Source organism: Hoplias malabaricus, chromosome 7 (assembly GCF_029633855.1).
Source record: "Hoplias malabaricus isolate fHopMal1 chromosome 7, fHopMal1.hap1, whole genome shotgun sequence".
Lineage (NCBI taxonomy): Eukaryota > Metazoa > Chordata > Actinopteri > Characiformes > Erythrinidae > Hoplias > Hoplias malabaricus.
Window position 1 is genome coordinate 1,880,167 of NC_089806.1, and position 26,692 is coordinate 1,906,858.

General features: G+C 39.3%; 1 protein-coding gene across 1 annotated transcript; it reads right to left on the reverse strand.

The window, feature by feature from the left end:
* Window positions 1–8,228: 8,228 nt before the first annotated feature.
* LOC136701601 (NLR family CARD domain-containing protein 3-like) lies at window positions 8,229–26,337 on the reverse strand. The gene is made up of 6 exons (XM_066676219.1): window positions 26,169–26,337; window positions 24,076–25,840; window positions 23,745–23,918; window positions 22,921–23,094; window positions 18,156–18,202; window positions 8,229–9,249 (listed from the first exon to the last, which is right to left on the reverse strand). The coding sequence occupies exons 1-6, from the start codon at window positions 26,320–26,322 to the stop codon at window positions 8,717–8,719; spliced, it is 2,847 nt and encodes a 948-aa protein (XP_066532316.1). The 5' UTR covers window positions 26,323–26,337; the 3' UTR covers window positions 8,229–8,716.
* Window positions 26,338–26,692: the final 355 nt, after the last annotated feature.

Consider the following 26,692-nt stretch of genomic DNA (forward strand, 5'->3'; position numbering starts at 1 on the left):
CTGTTTTTGCCCCTGCGCCATTTGCCCTGTGCGTCATCGTGTGGGCGTGTCTGTGCCCCGCCCTGTTCTGGTGTCCGGTTGTGGACAGACAGCGGGTTTCTCTGGACTCTGTGTTTAAACAGACTGTTTATTTCAGACTGGAGAGCGCAGGGCGGTGAGGTGTGGGTTTATTCAGCAGTAGGACAGTCTCTGAACACTGGACACACACAGAGAGACGACGGTGGACTTTAGAAAGATCCGTCCAGACCGCTCCACATCATCAATAGTGCAGCAGGAAGACAGAACCAGACCAGGACAACCAAGAGCAGCACCAGTCCAGAGAGCTCAGCAGAACTTGCACTACCTTCAGCTCTGAAACACACCACACTGTAAACCCTCAGTGATACTTTAACTCACTCAGTGTTAACATTCACACTCTCCCAGTGTTTATATCATTCTCCCTGGGTCTAGAGTCACACTGTGGATAGTGGTAGTATTTAAACCTATAATGGTGTTAAATGTCTGCGTGTCACAGTGCTATGACTCATGAATGGGTATTTTTTACACTGGATTGTGTTGTTACCTTTCATTACGAGTTATTTTCTCACATTCAGTTGTGTTTTTCAGTGTAGTTTTTTGATTTCAGGAAGTGTATTAATGATATTAATATCGTACACCACACCTGAATCTACAAGACTCTTGCACAGCTACAGAAGTGATTTATTTATGAAGCACATTTAAAAAACAAAGTGCTGTATATATAAATACACTAAATACACACAGGTAAACACAGTACATACAATTCACCACAGAAACATAGATCATCAAATCAAACAGAAGGGTCAAACCTAATGGGTAAAATAAGGTTTCAGTCTAGTTCTAAAAAGAGGAGAAGGTGCAGACCTAATATCCAGGGGATATTAACACCAACAGCAGCTGACCAGACGACCTCAGAGACCTGGAGGAAGAGGCTTTGAGCAGATCTCCTGTGTAAGATGGAGCGGACACATTCAAGGATTTATAAAACAAATAAAGACATTGAACTGGGGTCTGTAAGTTACAAGCAGCTGGTGAACGTTATTAACCTTTAACTATTAAGCCTTCAGATGGCCCGGTGCACCTGCTGCCGTCGCGTCTGTTGCGCAGACCTAACCCCTGTTGGGCGAGTGGACAGACAGAAAATCATTTCACTGCAATGTTGTACTTGTATAACTTTGTATGTGACAATAAATTGAATCTGAATCTGAATACTGTGTCCCACTTCTCCAGAGTCCTGGAGGCTGATTCAGCACCAAACACCTACAGGAAGTCTAGACTATACTGATCATATACACATGTGAATACAGTAAACCACTAAACCATAAATCACAGAAATAATAAAAAAACTCAAGTCATTTGATATGTAATAAATGTGGTGATGTTTATAAGAAATGAGAATGAAGGACTGTTGATGGGAGATGGGGCTGCTGTGTGTCAGGTGTCTGCTCTACCTCTCTGTGTGTCCCTGTCTAGTTCTGTTTGTCTTTGGATTCCTGTTTTGTTCCAGATCTGATTTCTTTGTTTGGGTCCTCGTGCTGTTAGCCACGCCTCTGCCATGTGTCTCAATCACTCCCAGGTGTTTTGTGTTCTTTCATAACAGCTGTCCCCAGACTCAGTGTTTGTCCACAATTGTTATTCTCTCTGTGTTTAGGGCTCTAAGAAAAGTCTTGTTAGTCTTTTATTCTCTGTGTATCATCTCTCTAGGTCTCTGTTCAGGTCTGTGCTTATGATGATACTTGTTCCCTTTTATTCCATGTCTTGAGTTTCTTATATTCTTTTCTCTATTTTTCTGTTTCAAAGTCTTTATTTTCATGTGTAAAATCCCATTAACTCGACTGAGACCCCTTTCTTCAGGGTCAGTTTGAACAGTGTACACTTCCATTGTACTAAGGCATATGATAAAAATGTAAAAATGTAGGCACTTGTTGAAGTAACTGTGTGTTGTTCAGTCGTGTGAACTAACACTCACAGCTCTACTCTGTAAATGTGGTGTGTGTTTGGAAGTAAACTTCTTTAATTTTTCCACCTTTCCACACCCACCTCAGAAGTAAATGTGGTTTGACCGTCCTAAATATAAATCTATTGTGTAATTTTAATTGTTTTCTTGGGAGTTGATAGTGGTTCAGTTCTGGCTAAAATGAAAATAAAAAAGACGGCAGGCAAAATTCTGACACATTTCCTTAAAAAAAAAACATGAGCTTCAAGTTTCCCAAACTATGCTGTAGTAATGAAATCTAACACCTAAAAATCTACATTAAATCTGGCCTTAAATCTGCTGCCAGTGGATACTTTTCTTTCTGTTTATGGGAAGGAAAGTTGTGACAGTAGGAAATATTTTTTCCTGTTGAAATCACCCCACCTCTTTGACTGGGGGAGGCCATTGTCTCTAGGAGAAAGGGACATATTGTCTGTGAACGTAAATGGATTTGTATGGAATGTAGGACACCCAAGTGAACAAGCCAGGGGCGACAGTGTCAAGGAAAAACTCCCTCAGAGTTGAATGAAGAAACGTTGAGAGGAATCAAGGCTCACACGGGGGAACTATCCTCCTCTGGTCAAACTACCTACAAATTATTGACAAAAGTTCACTGTACGATCACATAACTCTGCTGTTGTGATCATGTGTCAAAGTTGTCCTATCACTGTGTTCCTTTTCCATGCTCCTGTGAATATACAGGTGCAGCTCAGTAAATCAGAACATCATCAAAAAGTTAATTTTTTGTGTTATTTATTTCAGTAAACCAATTCAAAAAGTGAAACTCATATACAGATGCATAAGAGTGATCTATGTCAAGTGTTTATTTCTTTTAATGTTGATGATTATGGCTTATAGCCAATGAAAACCCACAAGTCATTATCCATCCATCCATTATCTGTAACCGCTTATCCAATTTAGGGTCGCGGGTGGTCCAGAGCCTACCTGGAATCATCGGGCGCAAGGCGGGAATACACCCTGGAGGGGACGCCAGTCCTTCACAGGGCAACACAGACACACACACATTCACTCCCAAAGTCATTATCTCAGTCATTATATTATTTCTAGGCTGGAGTTCTTGTGATATCTTCAGATAATGAATTAAACTGAATACAGAAACACATCACAGACATAAGACTTCACTGAACAGTTGGAGTTAGATTTTAACTCCAGTAGTGAACACACTTCTCTTGTGTGGTAACGTCCATTGTTACTCCATTCAGCAGTGGATACAGATCTAACTCCTAAACCAAATGAATCTGGACACAGTTTGTCTTTGAATCAGATGTCGAGGGGCAGCCAGTGAATCTGCATGAGGCAATATGCTACATTTGAAGAAAAATTATCCTCCTCATTAGTGGTGGTAAGTAACACAACACATGTACAATATTTGGGCACTGTATGTTTTTAAATATCTGTAAATATTTAATTTTTAAAAATATAAAAATTTTACTCACTGCATTTCAAAAGAGTCTTATGTTCTTTTTTACTCTTCCAAACAGTCTCATCACTTTGTTTTTAATGATCTATTTTATACCTAATGAAGTCATTTTTAATCAGGTAAGTCTCACACACCCGCTGAAGCTCAAATCGGAATCCTATTGGATGAGAAATACAGGAGGGGCGGGGTGGAAGCAGTGTGATCACGTGATTGGTTACTTTCACGGGTCAGGCCTCAGTGGTGAGATCACAGGATAAATGAAAAGAGAAAACCAGATACGACACAGATGTGGACGCAGAGAATACAATTCTCAGTCAACGGAGTTCCTCCCGGCCGTTGCCGTCTTAGCTGTGACCTGCTGTTGTCGGAGGACGAGGGGCTGTGTGGTGTGAGACAATTATATTAAAGCGTGAATAACAGGTTTACATGGAGCGGACATTTGCGACACCCGCTGACCGAAAAGAGAATTACAGCCTCGAAAAATCCCTGTGTCACAGAGATAGAAGTGTGAAAATTTTAATTAAACTACCCTTCATATGAGTTATTTCCAGAATTAGGGATCCTAAATTATAAAAGAACAATTCTGGGAAAAAAAGCCTAAAATGAGGGAGTTCTGGAATTCGACCCAGTGCAAAGATTTATATTTGTTTGTTTGTATGTTTGGCTGTGGTCAAATGATTGATGCTCTCTGCTTCTATATCAAAGCCTCTTTCTCCAGCCATTATACAGTGTAATAGTAGTCACTACAGCTGTAAAAACAACCCTCAGATGAGTGTCAGATTTAGCAAAGCTTCAGGCTCATGGTTTTACTGCCAAAAAAAAAATTAATAAAACCTTTCCGTGTACATTTATTAAGTGCTGCTACTTTTATTTAGGCTGCTTCTAAATATAAATGCATATAATGTTTCATTATATTCCAGTGCTTGGATAATTTCATTTACATGAATCTAGTAATTGGATTTGATTGAAGTACAGGAGATTATTTGTTGAGAATAAAAAATATATATTCAATTAAATATGTTTCCAGTGTAGTAGAACTACATTAATAAATGTGTTATTTACTAATAAATGTGTTAATACTGCACCTCAGGAAGTTGCCAAACGACACAGGCTTCTTCTTCCCCCTTTTCTTCTCTGCTCGACTCTTCACTTCAAGGCTCCAGACACTTGGGGCGTTTTCTCTTTTAAGCCTTTTTCAAGGCAGATCAGCGGCAGATCAGCGACAATGCAGAATCCCCACAGAGACCTTCAGAACGCCACCAGCTCCGACGGCTGCATTTGAAAGCCTCGGGAGAAAAGGCCTACAAGGCCCGCATCTGCAATTCTCCAGGAAGTCGTGCCGGAAGGCACCATCAGCGACATGCTCCCTGTCCATCTCCGGATACGTAAGGTCACATGGTCTCATGTCTCTCATGGCTCATGGGTTGGTACCTAAATGCTTGCTGGGATAAACAATAGCCTTTCTTAAAACTTAGGGTAATAATTATCATAGAGAAATTCCCCCATATATTAATCTCCCTGTTCGCTCATGTATCGCGGTAATCCATTTCATTATATGAATGTCTAATCAATATTCATTGTTCTATTTTACAATTAATAAACCAGTTGTGTGATAAAACCAATCCTTGGTTATTTGTTTGTGTGTGCACCTTTCTTGGATGGAATTATAACTTCTAGTTCAGATTCAATTTCAGAATCAAGAACCCATGGCGGGTCAATGAGCATAATTCATTAATAACAGTTAATTATAGCTAATTCTGCTGTATAATATGTGAAGATGGCCTTCTTGTCTAAGCTAAAATTAAGATAGGTAAGGACACTACATATTAGCTGGCTCCCAAACATGGAGCTTAGCAAAATGAATTAAATAATTAATTATTAAGTAAATAATAATTAATTATCATTGACTTCGATATGTAGTGCGTATGCCACCGCAACATGTGCATACTATTTCCACTACACTTGACAGTTGTCCAAAAGATGACCATTGACACCGTACACAAGGAGGGCAAAACACAAAAGGTCATTGCTAAAGAGGCCGGCTGTTCACAGAGCTGTGTCCAAGCACATTAACAGAGAGGTGAAGTGAAGGAAAAGATGTAGTACAAAAAAGTGTACAAGCGATAACCACACCCTGGAGAGGATTGTGAAACAAAACCCATTCAAAAATGTGTGGGAGATTCACAAAGACTGGACTGCAGCTGGAGTCAGTGCTTCAAGAAACACCGCACACAGACGTATACAAGACATGGGTTTCAGCGTCGCATTCCTTGTGTCAAGCCACTCACAAGAGACAGCGTCAGAAGAGTCTCGCCCCTGGGCTAAAGACAAAAAGGACTGGACTGCTGCTGAGTGGTGCAATGTTATGTTCTCTGATGAAAGTAAAGTTGGCATTTCCTTTGGAAATCAAAGTCCCAGAGTCTGGAGGAAGAGTGGAGAGGCACAGACTCCACGTTGCTTGAGGTCCAGTGTAAAGTTTCCACAGTCAGTGATGGTTTGGGGTGCCATGTCATCTGCTGGTGTTGGTCCGCTGTGTTTTCTGAGGTCCAAGGTCAACGCAGCCGTCTACCAGGAAGTTTTAGAGCACTTCATGCTTCCTGCTGCTGACCAACTTTATGGAGATGCAGATTTCATTTTCCAACAGGACTTGGCACCTGCACACAGTGCCAAAGCTACCAGTACCTGGTTTAAGCACCATTGTCTCATTGTTCTTAATTGGTCAGCAAACTCACCTGACCTTAACCCCATAGAAACCCCAATAAAAAATATTTTTTGTATATGTCTTAAATAATATTCAAATTTTCTGAGATACTGAATTTGGGTTTTCATTAGTTGTCAGTTATAATCATCAAATTAAAGAAATAAACACTTATATCTTATAAATTATATCAGTCTGTGTGTAATGAATGAGTATAACATACAAGTTTCACTTTTTGAATGGAAATACTGAAATAAATCAACTTTTTCATGATGTTCTAATTTTATGACCAGCAGCTGTACACCAGTTTTTATGTAATGCATTTCATAAAATGTATAAGTCAGTTTATGTTTGAGATTTCATGCACATACGCAGCCTTTATAAATGAGGCCCCTGATGACAGAGCTAAATTGATCATCTGCGTTACTATGATAGGCTATTTTATTATTTTTAAGGAATTGCCCAAGTGGTAACACGTAAAGATTAAACAGTAGAGGCCCAAGAATAGATCCTTGTGGAACACCGCATGTCAACGATGAAAGTTTTGGTTCATAATTTTTTATAGTAATAAAGTTAATTCCATCTTCCAGATACAAACTTAATAGTCTGAGAACTCTCACTAAAAGCCCCACCCAGTTCTCTAGTCTGTCTAAAAGTTTAGAAGAAAAATGGAAGATTAGAGTTTGGTCTGTAGTTAATCAGGATAATACAGTCTAAATTGCTCTAAGAGACTTAATTAATGCAGTTTTTAATGCTTCAGAGATTATCCCTGAAAAGTGCGACCCATTCACTATTTGCAGTATGTCCTCAGATAGGCAACAAAAGACTTCCTTCATAAAATGCACAGGCAACAGTCTAATATGTATGTACAGGTGCATCTCAGTAATTTAGAATATCATCAAATCGTCAAAAATGTATTTCAGTAATTCACTTCAAAAAGTGAAACTTAAATATTATAGACTCATTATAGAGTGATCTGTTTCAAGCATTTATTTCTTTTAATGTTTCTGTTTATGGCTCACAGCCAATGAAAATCCAAAAGATCACTCTGTTTGTAATGCATCTATGTGAGTTTCACTTTTTGAATTGAATTACTGAAATAAATGTACTTTTTGATGATATTCTAATTTATTGAAATGCACCTGTATATTTTAAAATATAATTCACTTGATGATAGGCGCCTACAGACACTGTTTTGTCTCCAACCCTGATTATATTCTCAGTTTTATTTCAGTAGTGCTATTGCTGCTGTTATTTTAGTTGAATGCCCCAATAAGAAGGTATGCAACCTTACGTATAGTGAAGCAAGATGATGGTCCACGCCGGAAAAAGCCTTTTCATCTTTCTCCACCTCATCTACAATCTCTCAGTGCTCCTCATCTTAAGGCTGTAATGCTATGTCCTTGATGCAGCTCTTTTTGCTCAGTGGTCATGAAGCAGTTCTGCTTTTCTCTCCTCCATTTTGTTGTTCTCAGTGGGAGAGGATGAGTTCCTCTATTGACCATCCTCTTCATGCTGCAACTATAAAAGGGCCTGGGCAAGATTCCCAACACTACAGCTGTCTATCTCTGGAACAGGATTTGAACTGTAAATTGCTGTATATAAAAGCATCTGATAAATGCTGTTAATTTACTATAATATACTGATACTCCAGTTTTAGATCTGCTTTACTAATGCAATCTGGTTACCACAGATTACCACAGATGCAATTATTTATTATTATTGTTGTTCTTCTTGTTGGTTGGGGTGTTACAAACTTGATAAAGGTTTTTGGATCATATGCAGTGATAATGAACACTATTTCTAAAGCATTAGTTTAGATTTTAATATTAATGTGTAAAATTCCTTATGAATATTTTATAACCAGTTCTGATGTTAACATTTACAATGCAAAACAACCTTCACTACATCATTAACATAAATGCTGCCACTTTTATAAAGGCTTATGTTGTAAATGAATTGTATTGAATTCAAATGAAATGAATTGTTACTATTACATTGTCTCCAAGATCTGCAGTAACCACAGTGATCAGTCTGGAGTTCAGGAGGACATTTCTGATGCTGGAACAGCAGCAGGGTCAGGAACAGCAGCACAATGCAGGTCTGTGTGTGTTACTATTACAAAGTAACCAAACAGCTGCAGTGACCACAGCCGTCATTCTGGAGTTCAGGAGGACATTGCTGATGCTGGAACAGCAGCAGGGTCAGGAACAGCAGCACAGTGCAAGTCATTGTGTGTTAATATCATGTCTTACTACACAGTAAAAATGTAAATGGATGGTGGGGGTTAGAAGTCTTCACTCTTCTTGCTGAAATAACACTGTGAGGAAGGTGGGGGACACTGGGCAGAGCTTCCAATTCTGTTATGCTAATGAGCAGAATGTTATAACGGGATAATAAGGGTTTATAATGCATTATAACACAGTCCACTAAAGTAAGATTAAAATAAAAAAACAGGACACTTGCAATTTTTTAACGTGTTTAAGATAAAAAAATAGACTAAAACAGAGTCAGAGTCAATTCATTCAATCATTTACTAACACACACATACTAATGTTAATCCAAAAGCTGAAGATGTGTGAGTCTATTCTGTCACACACAGACGCACTGAGGAATTGTAATAAACCCCAAACCCAGCGTAGAGGGGCTCAGTGAATGTGGAGGTGAATGTGTGTAAGTGTGTGAGTGTGTGTGTGTGAGGTGAGATGGTGTAGAAGGACAGAGTGCCGGACCCCAAGTCCAAATACACTCCGACTCTGTTACAGTGAAAGGGGGCAGGTATCTCAGTGACCTGATTATTGTGTCTTATGCAGTAAGTGGTCTCTGTGCAAATGAGACTCCAGGAAAGTTTATTGTAACCAAAGCCACTCTCATCTCTGTCTCCTTTCCTCCTGATTCCTCTGCACGACACTGAAATATCAGCCCTACCACTCCACTCCACCTCCCAGTAACAGCGTCTAGTTAAACTCTCCACACTCAGAACCTGAGGACACCGTTCAAATCTCTCCGGATGATCTGGATACGGCTGAGTCTCCACACATTCCACCTTCCTGTTTCCCTCAGACAGGACGAGAGCAGTGTGTGCTGTGTTTGGATCCAGAGGAAGATCACAGTACCCTGTACACACATATAAACACAAATATTCTAGGTGGGACTGTTTGTGCCACATTGTCAGTCATCCCAATATAATTTTCCAACTTAACAGGACACCAAAACTCATCATTAATTCATAGTTTTTAAAATAAGCATAATTTGCAGTTCTAATGTGCTCAGATATAAGTTCATTCATTCATTCATTCATTATCTGTAACTCCAATTCAGGGTCTCGGTGGGTCCAGAGCCTACCTGGAATCATTGGGCGCAAGGCAGGAATACACCCTGGAGGGGGCGCCAGTCCTTCACAGAGCAACACAGACACACACACACTCACGGACGGACACTTTTTTGAGTTGCCAATCCACCTGCAGCGTGTGTTTTTGGACTGTAGGAGGAAACCGGAGCACCCGGAGGAAACCCACGCGGACAACACACCAACTCCTCACAGACAGTCACCTGGAGTGGGAAACGAACCCACAACCTCCAGGCCCCTGGAGCTGTGTGACTGCGACACTACCTGCTGCGCCACCGTGCCGCCCCAGATATAAGTTATATTACATTATTTGAATCTTTACATTACAGACTAGTTTAGAAACATTTAGGTAAATTAACAAAAGCATTTACAAAACAATAATGGAGACTTCTAGGGTGTCATATATGCGGGTACATACTGATCCAAGGTCATACATAGAAAAGTGGGTTCTCTCTTTCTTTCTGTGTGTATGTGTGTGTTTATTTTATATACATTATTTAAATATAAATAATAATCTTACACAGGATAAGATGTAAAATATCCTATGCCAATACATTACAGCTTCACATAGGGCCTACTCTCTTCCTACCTGCAGCCACAACATTTAGGTAATCTTTGGCCATTTAAATACTTTAGCTTGATGAAATTGCTGCATAATTCATCCTTAAATGGAATTGTTAACTCTATGAAATATACTACCCATTTACTTTCAGAGCACAACAAAATGTCTGGCCTCAGTGTAGTGTCACACAATACACTCTGCGACCTGCAGTTATTTGCCTACATCTGCCAGCAATTTCCAGCCATGCGCTTGTAATAATAATAATAATAATAATAATAATAATATGTTTATATAGCACTTTTCAAGAACTCAAAGATGCTTACAAGTATTGCTTGTAGTGGGAGATGAATATATTTAATTAATTTCTAACAAGAAATGTGACTTTTTGGGATTTGACTTTAATACTTGGACTTTCGACTAAGACCATAGAAATATAGAAATATACTAATTTCCAATCACTTGCTTGACATAACAAATTCTCCTGTCCTAAACAAAACTGAATATCATCAAAATAAGCCTTGATGAGCCTCATAATCTAGTACCTGGTAGAATTCAAAGGCCTTCCATTTAAGGTTATGAGGCACTAGCTAATTCTAAGAAAACAGTATTTAGATCCCTACCTCTATTTTTCACTGTCTGAATCTCGTGCCAGATCCTGCTGCTATTTCCCAATCAACGAGCAAAGCCAGAACCTGTGCTATTTGCAATGATGTCTTGATTAGTTTATTAATTTTCAAGTATGCCACCATCTCCATGCTACCACACTAAGAAGAAAATCATACCCTCCACATTAATAAGATTTATATGCCAAATATGTTCTACACATGGCATCCTTCTCCTTTGGGATAAGGATACCCCATGTCCCTCTCCACTCTTTTGGAATGATCCCTTTCTTCCAAAACTACCACAATCTTCCACAAAAACTTTGTGACCTCAGGTGCATATTTGTACACCTGATATGGCACACCATTAGGACCTGGAGATGAACCAGCGTTTGCATAAAACACCACGTCTTGAACCTCACTCCATTTTGGTGTCCTAATATCCATTTGGCACTCTATTTCAACCACTGGTACAATACCTTGAGGAAGCTCCAGTTCTTTTGCCCGATCCTCATCAGTATATACACCACTAAAATGCTCTTCTAATTCCATCTTCCCAACTTTTAAATCTCCCAGACTTCTCTTTACCACATATGGTCTTCACAAAATGAAAATGATTCCTGAAGAAAGCTGACCTAGCATGTTCCTTTTTTTATCCCAAAGTCTCTGCTCTTCTCAACCTTGCCAACCTTCTCTTCAGTTCTTTCTGTAACAAGTTAATACAAGTTATCTGCTGCCCCTGGCCAACGTACCCTTATTCTCTGCCCAATTCTCTTCTCTTCTGTTACTTGTTTTACTCTCTCATGCTCTCGACCAATCCGCTGGCTAACATCAGATTCATCTTTATGTATACATGTGTTGCAGTTCTCCTCAGTAGTAACAGAGGTGTTGATATCCTGTGAACTGTGGTGATTGACGAATACAGAGATTGCCCTTTTTAGGCCAAAGGGGATTTTGGCTTGTCACTTCCGGCTGACAGTTTGCTCGCTCAGTTTGATTGTTTGCTGCTGTTAAGTAATGTTCCTAAGCTTTTTAGATGCTTACTTAAAGTATTTACTGCTAATTATTTTCTTACTTATCTTTGTTACTTTTACTTAGTGTTTTTATAAATTCACTGTTAGCACCACAACCACTTTTGTTGGTGTTTTCATTTTACTAACTAACGATTCTCTATTCTCCTGATTATGGTGACTGTGGAGGAATGAGCACTCTCCAGGCTCAGCACGGCATTCGAGTAGCTGGTGCGCTGGATTCAGCATCTCCTGGAGAAGCAGACGGAACTCCAGCAGGAGAAGATGAGGCTTGAGGCCGGCCGCAACGCCTCCTATGCAGCTGTCGGCACTCCAGCTCCTTCATCGCAATAGCTAACCGGGACGGCCATCATTACTCCTGCTCCGAGCTGGGAGCATCAGCGTGGGCAGTTGAAGTCAGGGTCGTACCCCCCTCTACTGCAGTGAGTCTGCAGTGAGCACTTCACTGCTCAGCTCCTGGCCCTCACCTGCACCAGCACAGAGAGCTAAACAGGGTGGTGTTCTTATTATTGTCCACTCTATAGTCAGTCATTTAAAAGTCTCAGGCACTAAAAGTAATGCTAATGTATCCTGTCTCCCAGGTGTTCGTGTCCTGGACATCTTGCCAGGTGGCTTCCCTTGGCACTGCAGCAGCCTGAGGAGTCTCCACATGGGAACAAATGACCCCTCCGCCCACAGCAGCGAGGTCCTGAAGGAGCACTACCATAAGTCAAATTTACAAAAATAATTTAAATATTAACCAAAAACATGGTTACAACTTTAATTGCTTTGAAATTATGTACATTAACATAACTAATCCAGCCACTAATAAGAACACACTCTCCTCATTAAATATTTTCAGACCACCAGGGCCCTATTCAGAATTTATAAAATAATTTGGTGAATAAGCTGCTAATTTGGTGAATTTAGCAGTGTCCTGTGATAAAGTAATTATTGTAGGAGACTTTAACATTTATTTAGAAAAAAGTGATGATCCAGTAAAAAAGGCATTCACATCAGTCATAGACTCTGTTGGTTTCACCCAAAATGTATTAGGCCCTACACATTAATATAATCACACACTAGACTTGGTTTTGACTCTGGGCACTAACATAAAAAACCTAAATATTCTACCTGAATCATAATCAATCTCAGACCCCTACCTAATTTCATACAAACCGACTTTAGACATTAAAAAATGTACATGCTGATATTACTATCTAAAGAGCTGACTAACTCCATCTACAGCCCCCAAATTTACTGAAAACATCACAGATTTATTGACCTCAGTCAGTGGCCAAATCAGACCCATTGGAGCTAGACAGACCAACTGAATATTTAGATAATTCACGTTGATCAATTTTAGATAGTGTAGCACTACTGCAGCATAAAAAGCAACAACAGAAAAAACTCGCTCCCTTGTATAATGAAGAAACACTCACCTTAAAACAAACTGTAAGAAAATTAGAGCGGAAATGGCGGGCAACTAAACTGGAAGTATTTCACTGTACCTGGAAGCACAGCCTTATAGAATATAGAAGGGCACTCATCAATGCACGTTCAGCACATTTGTCCTCACTGATTGAAAATAATAAAGACAATCCTAGAGCACTCTTTAATGTAATCTCTAAATTTACAAACTATCAGGCAGCTACTGATCCACAGATCCCAGCCATTCACTCCAGCAATGCTTTTATGGACTTTTTTAACAACAAGATTTAAAATATTAGACAAACAATAAATACCATATTACTAAATCCAGCCTGTCTGTCATCTGGTGTGGATGATATAGAACAAAACATAGAAAAAAGACTAGAGGCCTTTGACCCACTACCACAGCTAGAACTGGAGAAAATCATCTACTCGTCAAATTGTATGACCTGCACACTTGATTCAATACCAACAAAACTATTTAAAGAAGTATTACCAGTCATAATCAATCCCCTTTTAACAATCATAAATTCGTCCCTTAGACTGGGTCACATACCCAAAGCATTTAATGCAGTTAATAAACCCCTGATCAAGAAACCAAATCTTGATCCTAGTGTACTATCCAATTACAGACCTGTCTCTAATATTCCCTTCATATCTAAGATCTTAGAAAAAGTAGTGGCCCAACAATTAAGCTTATAATTGCATAAAAAATAACATCTGAAAAAATTCAATCTGGTTTTAGGCCACACCATAGCACTGAAAAGGCTTTCGTTAAGATAGCAAATGATTTTCTTCTAGCCTCTGTTCAAGGCTGCATATCCATGTTAGTTCTACTCGACCTCAGTGCAGCTTTTGATACAATTGATCATACTATTCTGCTAGAAAGACTAAAAAACATGGTTGGAATAACAGGAATGGCCCTATCAGGGTTTAAGTCTTACCTCACAGATCGCTATCAGTTTGTTAAAGTAAATAATGTCTCCACTATTCACACAAAAATAAGATTTGGAATTCCCCAAGACTCCATTTTAGGATCTTTATTATTAATATTATACGTACTGCCACTGGGCAGAGATATTAGGAGGCATGGTTTTACCTTGCACAGTTACGCAGATGATGCACAGTTATACATATCAGCCAAACCAGATGACAAACCAACACTAAAGAAAATGGAGGACTGTGTTAAAGAATTGAAGCATTGGATGTTGTAAAATTACTTTCTATTATACACCGACAAACCAGAGGTTCTCCTTCTAGGTACCAAACCTGCTATAAATAAGATTTCAGACTTAAAACATAATTTTGACTTCCCTGTTCTTCTGAGCTCATCAGCTAAAAATCTGGGTGTTATAATTGATTCAGGTCTATCATTCGATCAGCATATAGGTAACATTACAAAAACAGCTTTCCTACATCTTCGTAACTTCCCAAAATTAAGCAATTCATTATTCCTCCCAGATGCAGAAAAAGTGGTTCACACTTTTATTACATGAAGATTAGATTATTGCAATGCGCTTTTATCAGGATGCTCCAGCAGAAACTTGAGTAAACTCTAGCAAATTCTAAATGCTGCAGCCAGGGTCCTCACTAGAATTAGAAATTTTAATCATATCAGCCCAGTCTTATCGGCCCTTCACTGGCTTCCAGTTAAATTCTGTATTGATTACATAATTCTTTTACTAATATAACATGGAGCTTTCTCCTACAAAGCCCCTTACCTCTGAAACAATCTTCCAGCTAGTGTTCGGGATGCAGACACAGTCACTATGTTTAAGTAAGTCTCAAAACACACTTGTTCGGTTTAGCTTTTGGCAAATAATCTCTTTCTAGTTTCTAGGCTGTCATTTCAGGAATTCACGGACATGGGGAATCATGGTAAACTTGGATGATGTGCTCTGCGACACTGTGCTCACAATTTCTCTTGTTTGGAGTGGATGGATATCTTTGTCTGAGAATGATCTAATGTCTGTTTTCCTTCTGATTTCCCTCCTCCCAGTCTGTTACAGTCAGATATGTCATTACACTAATGAAAATATTCACATCTGATTTTCTACTGCACTCAACCAAACCAACTGCTTCTCTTTACTGTTTTCAGAGAAAATGGTGGCCCACTGATGGAAAATTGTTTGCTAGATTCTCCTGCGGCCCACACCGGACCAGACCAGCTGCTCACCTCCAGCTACTAGGGCAGCATGGTGGAGCAGCAGGTAGTGTCACAGTCACTTCAAGTCCTGGGTTCAAGTCCCGCTCCGGGTTACTATCTGTGAGGAGTGTGATGTGTTCTTCCCATGTCCGCGTGGGTTTCCTCCAGGTGCTCTGGTTTCCTCCCACTGTCCCAAAACACACGTTGCTTGGTGGACTGATGACTCAAAAGTGTCTGTAGGAGTGACGTGTGAGTGAACGTGTGGGTGTTGCCCTGTGAAGGACTGGCACCACCTCCAGGGTGTATTCCTGCCTTTGCGCCCAATGATTCCATGTAGGCTCTGAACCCACCACGACCCTGAACTTAAATAAGCGGTTGCAGATAAAGAATGAATGAATGAAGGAGATTCCATGTTTTCCCCGTGTCTGCATGGGTTTCCTCTGGGGACTCCGGTTTCCTCCCACAGTCCAAAAACATGGAGGGTAGGTGAATTGGCTTCTCTAATAAATGTCCTGGTATGTGAGTGAGTGAGTATGTGAATGAATGTCTGTATGTGTGAGTGAATGAGTATGAGCCCAGATATGGATTGGCACTCTGTGTCACTCTTTGTGACAACAAAGTTTCAGCTTCCCTGTCAAACATGATCTATCAATGTTATTAATAGCCCTCACCAGTTCAGCCTTTAGGCCCACAACTTGCTCTGTATTTTTAGTGCTGAAGTGTACCATCTACCTAATCTATTCACTGGTCTCTCCAGTACAGACTCGATCAGCTCCCCTTCTATTACAACATTTTCCTGCACAAGTTTTCCTTTAACTATCGATAAACTTCTTGACTTGCTCTGTTTAAATTTCAGCTTAGCCCACCTAATGTTTTTTAACTTCATCCAGCATCTGCCCTGTGCAAGTTGTATGCCCTAATTTGGGGGAGAAGAGAACAATACTGCAAACTCTCCCCGCCAATGACCCACTTAGATGTCCTAATTATGACCGTCATTGCCATTGAAAACGCTAGTGGTGAAATGGTGCATCCAGCCTTTATACCCATTTCCAATCACTTGCTTGACGTAACAAATTCTCATGTCCTAAACAAAACTGAATATCATCAAAATAAGCCTTGACCAGCCTCGTAATCTTATCTAGTACCTGGTAGAATTCAAAGGCTTCACATTTTATGGTATTGTGATAATGTTATGTGTGTATGTATATTCTGATGTATGCTTGTACTGATAAACAAGAATCAGAATAATCAAAATAAACGAACGCACATAACATCATGACAAATTTTTATATATGCTGAAACACTGCTAGTGTTTGCAAACTATTTAGACAGCTGTGTTTGCTAAGCATTTGAATGTTGAGTCTGGGAATGTGTGTAATTTAATAAAATTATGCTGATTACATAATAAAAGCTATATATTGCTCATAACATACATTAGACCAAGTTATTAAAAGCATAAAGTGTAACGTTGGCGGTAATCTAGCCATTTCAAACATATACAAAATGACAGAAAATCACTTATTACTATAATCAATGTTTATTGCTATAAAGTGGACTAATCCAGCTAAAGTTAGCAAACTCTGGCTCACTACTTAGTAACTCTCAAATGCCTGATTATAATGTACCATGTATAATAGTGCCATGAAGCATTATGCAGTTATTGTGAAAGTTCTCCACCCTGTGATCCAGAGCAGTGAGAGAGGTGATATTCGCCGTATTACAGGAAGGAGGAGCATCACAGTAATTTCTAAGCTACAATTTCAAAGTTAAATTATTACATAGAGATTTTTTATTGTGAAAATCTAGAAGACTGAAATTCGTCATTGCTTTTTGAGGTTAAGGAGGTTAGGGTTAGGTATAGGTTTATTGTAATTATTTACAGTAATCATTATTTCTATGGAAACCTGGGTCATGACTCTTAGTTGGCTCATGGAGCAAAAAATATGGATTGCAAATTAAAATTATATTATTTGAATAAATGAATTGGAACAGGCACATAAAAACAAAATCAACATGTACAAGAACTCATCATACTTATCATAATCACAATCTTATCATAGTTTTTAAATGAGAAAATGTTGACATTGTGGGATTATATCCTAACAAGATCTAAGACCCCTAACCCAAGGCAAAACAGACAAATGTGGTTCACCTTAAATCTGAATGTTAAGAGAGATGCTGAAAAACAAATAGGGCAATATAAGTTATACTTCATTTTATAATGTAGTTAACATTAAGAATTTGTGTTGGTGGGGTTGCAATCTAAATCATTGAACAAAATGTGTTGCTTGAAGAAATTTGGGAAAATCAACATGTCTGTATTTGTGGGTGTGCATGTGTTTATCTGGACTGTGCTCATTGATCTGTAGTTTCTTCACCAAAGTTCCCTTCTAAGATGGAGTGGGAAGAAGAGAGAGCCCTCAGATTTTAGGATGTGTATTACATGTATATTCCTTTAGAGATGGTTTTTGATTGTTTATGCTCCTGCCTTTAACCGAGGCCCAACAGGCTCCCAGAATCCCACAGTCTAATGGCGAGCAGCCAATGGAAATTGCCCAATCAGAACAGAAATTAAAAGTATGTCAATATATAGTATATATTACACACTATTTAACATTTGTAACATACTCATATCTCAAAAAAATAGTTATTGATTATATAAAAAATATGTTTATTTTAGAGAGGACAGAAGTTATATTTCCACTAGGGAGGGTGGCAGCCTAGCGCTCTCTATTGACAAGCTGTCCCTAATAAATATACTGAGAAAACGTAAATAGTAAAAGATCTGCATTGCGTTATGTGCATTTGTTTGGGTGTGTATGTGCATGCTTATATTTCTTTATCTTTTTATTGTGATTGCTTTTGTGTCTGCTTTAGTGTAAGTAAATTATGTATTGTTTGTGCGTGTGTGTGTTTATCTTACATTTCTTTGGTCCTGGTCTCATTCTGCTGATTCCTCCATGTTGGACTCTAAAGATCAAACACACACACATTTATAAACTCATTAAACTATCAACCTGAAATTAGAGGTGTGACTGTAAGCGCATTCCCCCTACACTGGGGTCATGTGATGCCTCCCATGGGGTTCAGCTCCTCCCCTCTTCATCACTATAGTATGGGGCTGCACTTCTGTGGTTTTGATGGTAAAACACACTAACACACAACCATATCAGTGTCACTGCAGCACTGAGAATAATCCACCATCCAAATCAAACCTGCACCATGGAGGTTCTGACAATTGAAGAATACAGTGAAATAGGGATAATAAAGAAGTAAGGGAAACAGATGGACTACAGTCTGTAATTGTATAACTACAGAGTCAGTAAAAAAAAAAATTATTTGTTTAGTGCTTTTTAAAACCTAATGGTATCAGAAAGCAGCTTTAAAGAAGTTGAGATTTACAACAAGATTTAAATTAATATCTCCAGATGAACAAGGCAAAGGTTACAGTAGCAAGAAAAAGCTGGAGGAAGAAACCTTGGAAGGAACAAAGACTCACAAAAGCGGCCCATCCTACCCCAGTCAAACAAATTATAAACAATAGAGTCTTTATAGATTGTGGAGGCCTTGAATCGTGTTGAATCAGTCCCCTCATGTGTCCAAGAGCTGCTGCATGTTATGGCAGGAGCTACAGATTTTGTGTGAATGTATGGAGTGGAGAAGATAATGGAAATGGAGGGCACATAACTGGAGCCTCCACCATCTGGCTAGGGAATTTGTTGCATCAATTATGATGCAAAGAAGGTAAGCTCTAAACCAAGCAATTGGTATTTCAATGAGACCAGTCCAAGGGCCACATCGATAAAACTCATAAAAATCCATGCATGGATACTAGAGTGAAAGTGTGCATGCGCACAATTAGCAGAAAATAGCGTGTGCCGAAAAAAAAGTCATATTTATAAAACACCTGAACACTTTTTTCTCTTTATAAATCACAGTATTATTCAATATGAGTACAGGTAAACCTCCTGAATCCGCAACATCCACATTTACCTATAAATGGTCAATGCAAATAACCGCATGAATATTTAAATATGGGCTTCCCCATTTATTTTCGCATGAGATAGTTGAGACAATGGAGGACAAAAAGACATGAAAGAGAAACTCTGGAGACTGTGAGGTAGAAGTTCTTGTTTCAGAGGTTGATTCGAGGATAAATGTGTTTGGTGTCCTCAGTCATGGTATCACACACAAATGCAAGTTAGTTGAGTGGCGGCAGTAAACAGTGTTATATCAGCTGATTAACCAGTCATCAAGGTCTGGAAATAAATGTATAACCTGTATTATGATCAGTGACATGTCCTGCATATTTAAGTAGCCTTGTATTTATAGCAACATGTTATGTAGCTAACAATGGAATTTCAAATCAAATTACACTTTCAATTACATTTCAATATACAACAAGATTTTAAAATATTATAAATAACAATAACTCTAAATAAAATGTCCTTTTCTCATTTCAAGGAAAATTTACAAATAAAACAATGAGTTTGAAATAAAAGCATATGTTAATAAAGTCCCTAATGACTTGTAGTTTCAGTTGACTTACTGCTTCACATAACCAGCAATTTGATTGGTTCTTGTTGTTGGAGGGCAGGACTTTATCTGTTAACAGCAAGCTGATTGGCTCTTTATGCTAAAGGACTGGAATTCATGTTCGGCGTTATGAGAATTTCAACCTGTAATTGTTCCCTTATTTTTAAAGTTTCTGGTTTTAACTCACACAATTTTGGGTAAATCTGACTTTCAGTGGATCATCTACATTCTCGAAATGGATGTTAAAGCCTCCCACACTTACTTTATAATTTCCCACTGTTAGGTTGCGAAAAGTGACCAAATTCTTAAAAGAATTCTAAATAGGTACCTGGTGGCCTGTAAAAATTAAACAGTGAATCTAGGCTCTTGTTTGTAAGAGGATTGGTTATGCTAACAGGAATTATTTTAAGAAAAGTAAATGTGCAAATCTTTTGCTGATTAATGTGCAAACTATTTCGGTAGATAACATCTACACCTTCTACTTTTCCTGATAACCTTGGGTTGAGTACATAATTATACTCTAAAAGCGTGGCTTCATTTAATGTGAAATATTCACTGGGTCTAATCCAAGACTTAAAACATTCTGATCACTTATAATTTCATTAACAATAACAGCTTTAGAATAAAATGATCTTATATTAAGCAGACCAAACTTTAGATCAGAGGTACTGTTGTTGCAAATTGAATGTAACATCGTCATCTTCTTTTCTGCTTTTCCATTTCAGGGCTACAGGGCTAGCAAAGAAGCCCAGACGTCTCTGTCCCTTGCAACATTCACCAACTCCTCTTGGGGGATCCCCAGGCATTCCCAGGCCAGTCAGGAGATAAAATCCTTCCAGCATGTCCTGGGTCTACCCTGAGGCCTCCTTCCAGTTGGATGTGTCTGGAATACCTCCAGTGGGAGGCATCCAGGAGGCATCCTCATCAGATGCCCGAACCACCTCAACTGACTCCTCTCAATGCAAAGGAGCAGCGACTCTACTGCAAACTCCTCCCTAGTCACTGAGCTCCTCACCTGATCACAATGAGTATGCCCAGCAACCCGTTGGAGAAAGCTCATTTTGGCCATTTGTATCCACAATCTCGTTCTTTCGGTCATTACCAAGAGCTCATGACCATAGGTGAGAGTGGCTACGTAGACTGACCAGTAAATTGAGAGCTTTGCTTTATGGCTCAGCTCTCTCTTCACCACAACGGTCTGGTACAGTTCCCATCTTTTGTGCACAAAAATCAAACTCCTTTCATGGCCATCTCAGTCCCCAGACCTAAACCCAATAGAAAACCTGTCGGGTGAGCTGAAGAGGTGAGTGCATAAGTGAAGACACAGGACTCTGGATGATTTAGAGAGGTTGTGCAAAGAGGAATGGTTGAAGATCCCTCTTTCTGTATTCTCCCTTCTTGTGATGAGTTATAGGAGAAGAGTGTTGTCTTATTGTCAAAAGGAGGTTGCACAAAGTACTAACACCAGGGGTGCCAATAATTGTGGCACACATGATTTCATTCAAAAGATTTATTTCTTAATGTATGATTTTTTTCCCCACCAAATAAAGGCAGTTGAATTAAAGCTTCGATTTTTTTTTTTGCATTGTTATCCTATACTATTAAAAAAAAGAATTTATTAGAAGCCAAAGAACACTTCTTAACCAGGGGTGCCAATAATTATGGAGGGCGCTGTATACTGAGACTAAATTACACACAGATGGACACTATTAACTAATTAAGTGACTTCTGAAGGCAATTGATTGCACTGGAGTTTATTTAGGGGAATCAGAGTAAAGAGGGCTGAATACTTTTGCACGTCACACTTTTCAGATTTTTGTTTGATTAAAATTTTGAAAACCATGCATCATTTTTGTTACACTTCACAAATATGTGCTACTTTGTGTTAGTAAATCACTTAAAATCTCAATAAAACAGAGTTAAGTTTGTGCTTGTAAGGTGAAAAAATGTGAAAAATGTCAAGGGGTATGAATAGTTTTGCAAGCTACTGTAATAAAAAATTCTAGCTAATTCTGCTATATTATATGTAATCTCATCCAACATTATAGTCTCCTTTTTCAAGATGAAATAGAATAGGTAAAAACGCTACATATTTTTTAAATGGCACTCAAATGTGGGGTCATGACACTACTGTATCGAAAATTATATAAAAATGTAATTTAGTTTGAAATTAAACGTCCCACTTATACACAAGTTTGAGCTCAAAATGAAAATTCAATAATTCCATTTGCAGTTTCAGAAACTTATGTTGATATATCATTTACACTGGGATTTGAATGCTTGGAGTATATCTTTACTGAAATGGAAATGTATTTCCCAACTTCAATTTAAACATGTTTCAGATAATCATGCAAAAAACATGTCAAAATGAAAATTAAAAATGTATTCACTAATATGAATTTGCAGTCAGTTACAATGCATTTGAATTTTAATTTTAACCTATTGTGCTAAATTGTGCTATTGTGCTAAAGACTTATGAATATGCAAAATGGGCAGATTACATTTTCACAGGCTTCCACACAACAACCATTCCGTCAGGGTGAGGCCAACACAGGTGTTTACATGCCGATTATTATTTTATCCAATTAATTATATAAATGATTACCGACATCATTCATTCATTCATTATCTGTAACCGCGTATCCAATTCAGGGTCACGGTGGGTCCAGAGCCTACCTGGAATCATTGGGCGCAAGGCGGGAATACACCCTGGAGGGGGCACCAGTCCTTTACAGGTCAACACAGACACACACACATTCACTCACACCTACGAACACTTTTGAGTCGCCAATCCACCTGCAATGTGTGTTTTTGGACTGTGAGAGGAAACCGGAGCACCCGGAGGAAATCCACGTGGAGAACACACCAACTCCTCACAGACAGTCACCCGGAGCGGGAATCGAACCCACAACCTCCAGGTCCCTGGAGCTGTGTGACTGCGACACTACCTGCTGCTCCACCGTGCCGCCCACACATCATTCAATCAGCTAGAAATTGGACTTTTTGATTGTGATTGAGTTATATACATGGACATATTCTATTCCCATTGAGCTATTAATTGGATTAGTAACAGACTATCATGCATGAAAATATGACTAGTGTGGCTCTAACTGTAGATCAGAGCCATGCGGGGGTGGGGAGGTGAGACTCACTGTAGTTTCTCCAGTGCACAGTGTGGATTCCGCAGTAGATCCGAGAACAGCTTCACTCCGGACTCTCCTGGGTGATTGTAGGTCAGATCCAGTTCTCTCAGATGGAAAGGGTTTGATTTCAGTGCTGTAGCCAGAGAAGAAAAGCCTTCTTTTGTAATCATACACCCAGACAATCTGCAGAAAGAAGTTAAACAGTAGAAGATGACATTTATTGACAAAAAGCACAGCTGAAGTACAGTGCAAAGAGCAGTCAATATACTTTTATTACATACAAAAACACAATAACAGTAATGACAATCTAGGTCAGTGGTTCTCAATCCTGGTCCTGGTGCCACACAGTCCAGCACCTTTTAGAGATTCCTTTTCTTTCAATACACAACTAAAGTGCTAAGGAATAACCCCTTCAGAAGCTGAAGTGAGCGAGATGGACTAAGAAAACAACATTCATGGCAGAGGACTACCAGGGCCAATACTGAGAAAAATGGCTCTAGGCTGAATGAATATTCAAAATGAATATGACAAAGCTTTTGCCCCAAGTTCAGAATCAATAAAACCCAGAGTAAATTAACCAAGTCTTAAATTTTTAGGGATATGGTGAACAGATCTGTTTAAATTAATTAAAACAAAAACTCTTTCAATAGTTTCACTGACTTAAATAATTTGAAGTCCTGCTGGGAAAGGAAGAATCACATTGAAACATGTTATTATTCAAAAATAATATGCTGTAAGAAACTGAGGGTCCACTTTGGAAAATTACATATACCTGTATATTAAATATGAAAAAAATTAAACACACTGAAAGCTGAATCTAATAGATGTTTTACCTGAGAGTCTCCAGTTTACAGAGTGAATTTTTCAGTCCAAAAGAGAGCAGCTCCACTCCTGAATCCTGCAGGTCATTGTTACTGAGGTCCAGCTCTTTCATTGAGAAGTTTACTGACTTTAGAACTGATCCTAAAACCTCACAGGAGATTAAGGTGATATTACAACCAGCAAGCCTGTAAAAACAGTACACACAGCACATGGAACTTTTAAATAAGTAAAACTAGTTTGAGACAAACTGCATATTACACAAACTAAAATGGAGATCATTCTATTTAATAAAATCTGAATGAATCTAAATGTCTTACAAAGACTTTTTAATGATATACTCACACAGCTTTTCTGGATGCTTTGATCACTGGCAACAGTCTCAGAACACCTTCCTCTGATGGATTATATTTCCTCAAGTCAAACTCATCTAGATCTTCTTCTGAATTCAGCAACACAAACGCCACAGCTGACCACTGACCAGGAGAGAACCTGACTCCACTGAGAGAACCTCCTGTGTCCAGGTATTCTTGGACTTCCTGCACTAGAGAGTGATCATTCAGTTCATTCAGACAGTGGAACAGATTGATGGTTTTCTCTGGAGAGGGGTCCTCCCTGATCTTCTCCTTGATGTACTGGACTATCTCCTCTCTGCTGTGAGATCTGATTCCTGTCTGAGTCAGTATTCCTCGTAAGAGAGTCTGATTGGACTCCAGTGAGAGACCCAGAAGAAACCGGAGGAAAAGGTCCAGGTGTCCATTCTCACTCTGTAAGGCCTTGTCCACTGCACACTTCAGGAACTCTGACATGGTGGATGCTTTGAAGATTCCAGAGAGACCAGTGGAACTCTGTTTTGGTCCAACTCTGCTGATGAAAGAGAGAAATGTGTATAAAGCAGCCAGAAATTCCTGTACGCTCAGGTGGACAAAGCTGAACACCTTCCCCAGGTGCAGCCCAAACTCCTCTCTGAAGATCTGGGTACAGACTCCTGAGTACACTGACACTTCTCTGACATCAATGCCACACTCTCTCAAGTCGTCCTCGTAGAAGATCAGATTGCCTTTCTCCAGCTGTTGGAACGCCAGTTTTCCCAGAGCCAGGACACTCTCTCTAGTTTTCTGAAGATCAACCTCCTGTTTTCCCTGGTACTTTTGTTCTTTGTGTTTGATCTGAAAGATCAGGAAGTGTGTGAACATTTGAGTCAGAGTCTTGGGAAACTTTCCACCCTCTGCCCCACCCAAAACTCTCTCTAGAACCATGGCTGAGATCCAGCAGAAGACTGGGATGTGGCACATGATGTAGAGGCTTCTAGAGGACTTGATGTGGGAGATGATTTGATTGGCCAGGCTCTGGTCACTGATCCTCTTCCTGAAATACTCCTTTATCTGAGGGTCACTGAACCCACGTATCTCTGTTACCTGGTCAACACACTCAGGAGGGATCTGATTGGCTGCCGCTGGTCGAGAGGTGATCCAGAGGAGAGCAGAGGGAAGCAGATTCCCCTTGATGAGGTTTGTCAGCAGCACATCCACTGAGGCTGATTGTGTTACATCCCACAATCCCTCATTGTTCTGGAAATCTAGAGGAAGTCGACACTCATCCAGACCGTCAAAGATGAACAGGACTCTGTAGAGATCATAGTCTCTTGGTTTTAATTCTTTTGTGTCTCTGAAAAACTGACGAAGAAGCTCCATCAGACTGAGCCTTTTTTCCTTCATCAGGTTCAGCTCTCTGAAGGGAAGTGGATATATGAAGAGGACATCCTGGTTTTCTTTTCCTTCGGCCCAGTCCAGAATGAACTTCTGCACAGAGACTGTTTTTCCAATTCCAGCAACTCCTTTAGTCAGCACAGTTCTGATGGCTTTATCTTTAAAGAGCTGGCTGCATTTGATGGGTTTCTCCTGTGCTGCATGTCTCCGGGACACTGTCTCAATCTGTCTGACCTCATGTTCAGTATTGACCTCTCCACTCCCTCCCTCTGTGATGTACAGATCTGTGTAGATCTCATTCAGAAGAGCTGAGCTTCCAGGATTAGAGACTCCTTCATTAATTTTCTGGAACTTTTCCTTTAGAGTTGATTTCAGTTTTCGATGAGAAGAAGGAGCCAGTTCTATTAAAAAAAGAGGAAGCAATCACAATAAGAAAACATGTTAAATTGTTTACTTTACGGTAAGACTAGCCATAGACGCTAATATGTGATATTAAAGTGTGATCATGAACAGTTATTCATCAAATTAAACCTAAAAGTCTTTGAGCTGTAATTTATGTCAAATTTGATCATAATCAAAATACATATATGGCAAATTATAAAGACATCACCAAAGTTCAGATACTTAAATTAGCTTGTGATGAGCTTTATTATTATGATTTGATCATGATGCATTGATTTATTAATATCAAAGTGTATAAAAAGTAAAGACAGGTCCCTAAAGTCTTACTGATCTGCAGTGTGTGAGCGAGGTGTGTGTGGTTCATGCTCCTCAGGACGTTCAGTGTGATCTTCATCACTCCGTCTCTATCAATACCCTCAGACTTTTCTTCCTCCTCCTCTCTCTCAGAGCATGCTGGGTAATCCTCACTCAGCAGCTTCATAAACCTCTTCAGATGATTCTTCACCACAGAGATCACTCTCTGCTCCAGCTCCTGATTAAAATAGAAATATTAACACAGAGTCTGTCAGACAGTGCAGTGTGAGCTGAGGGGTGGAAGTGATAATGATTTATATTTTATTATTCTAAGAAAATCCAGAATCACTGTCCATCACCAAACTCTACATCACTCTCCATCATAACACTGCTACAGTGAATAAACAGTAGCCTTTATTACTGTCCTATAATAACAACACTGGAACACACACACACCTCCAGTGTTTTACACACACACCTTGAATATTGACTCCATATTCTTCCTGGTCCTGTCAGGAGTCTTCTCCTGGACGCTGTGGAGAATCAGAACACAGATG

Bases quoted from the DNA above. Each gene is read 5' to 3' on its own strand.
- LOC136701601 (XM_066676219.1), bottom strand. From the start codon at position 26,322: ATGAAGCTGCTGAGTGAGGATTACCCAGCATGCTCTGAGAGAGAGGAG. The intron at 23,919-24,075 runs GTGAGTATATCA...CTGTTTTTACAG, and splicing joins AAAGCATCCAGAAAAGCTGT to GCTTGCTGGTTGTAATATCA. The intron at 23,095-23,744 runs GTAAAACATCTA...TTCTTTCTGCAG, and splicing joins TGTAAACTGGAGACTCTCAG to ATTGTCTGGGTGTATGATTA.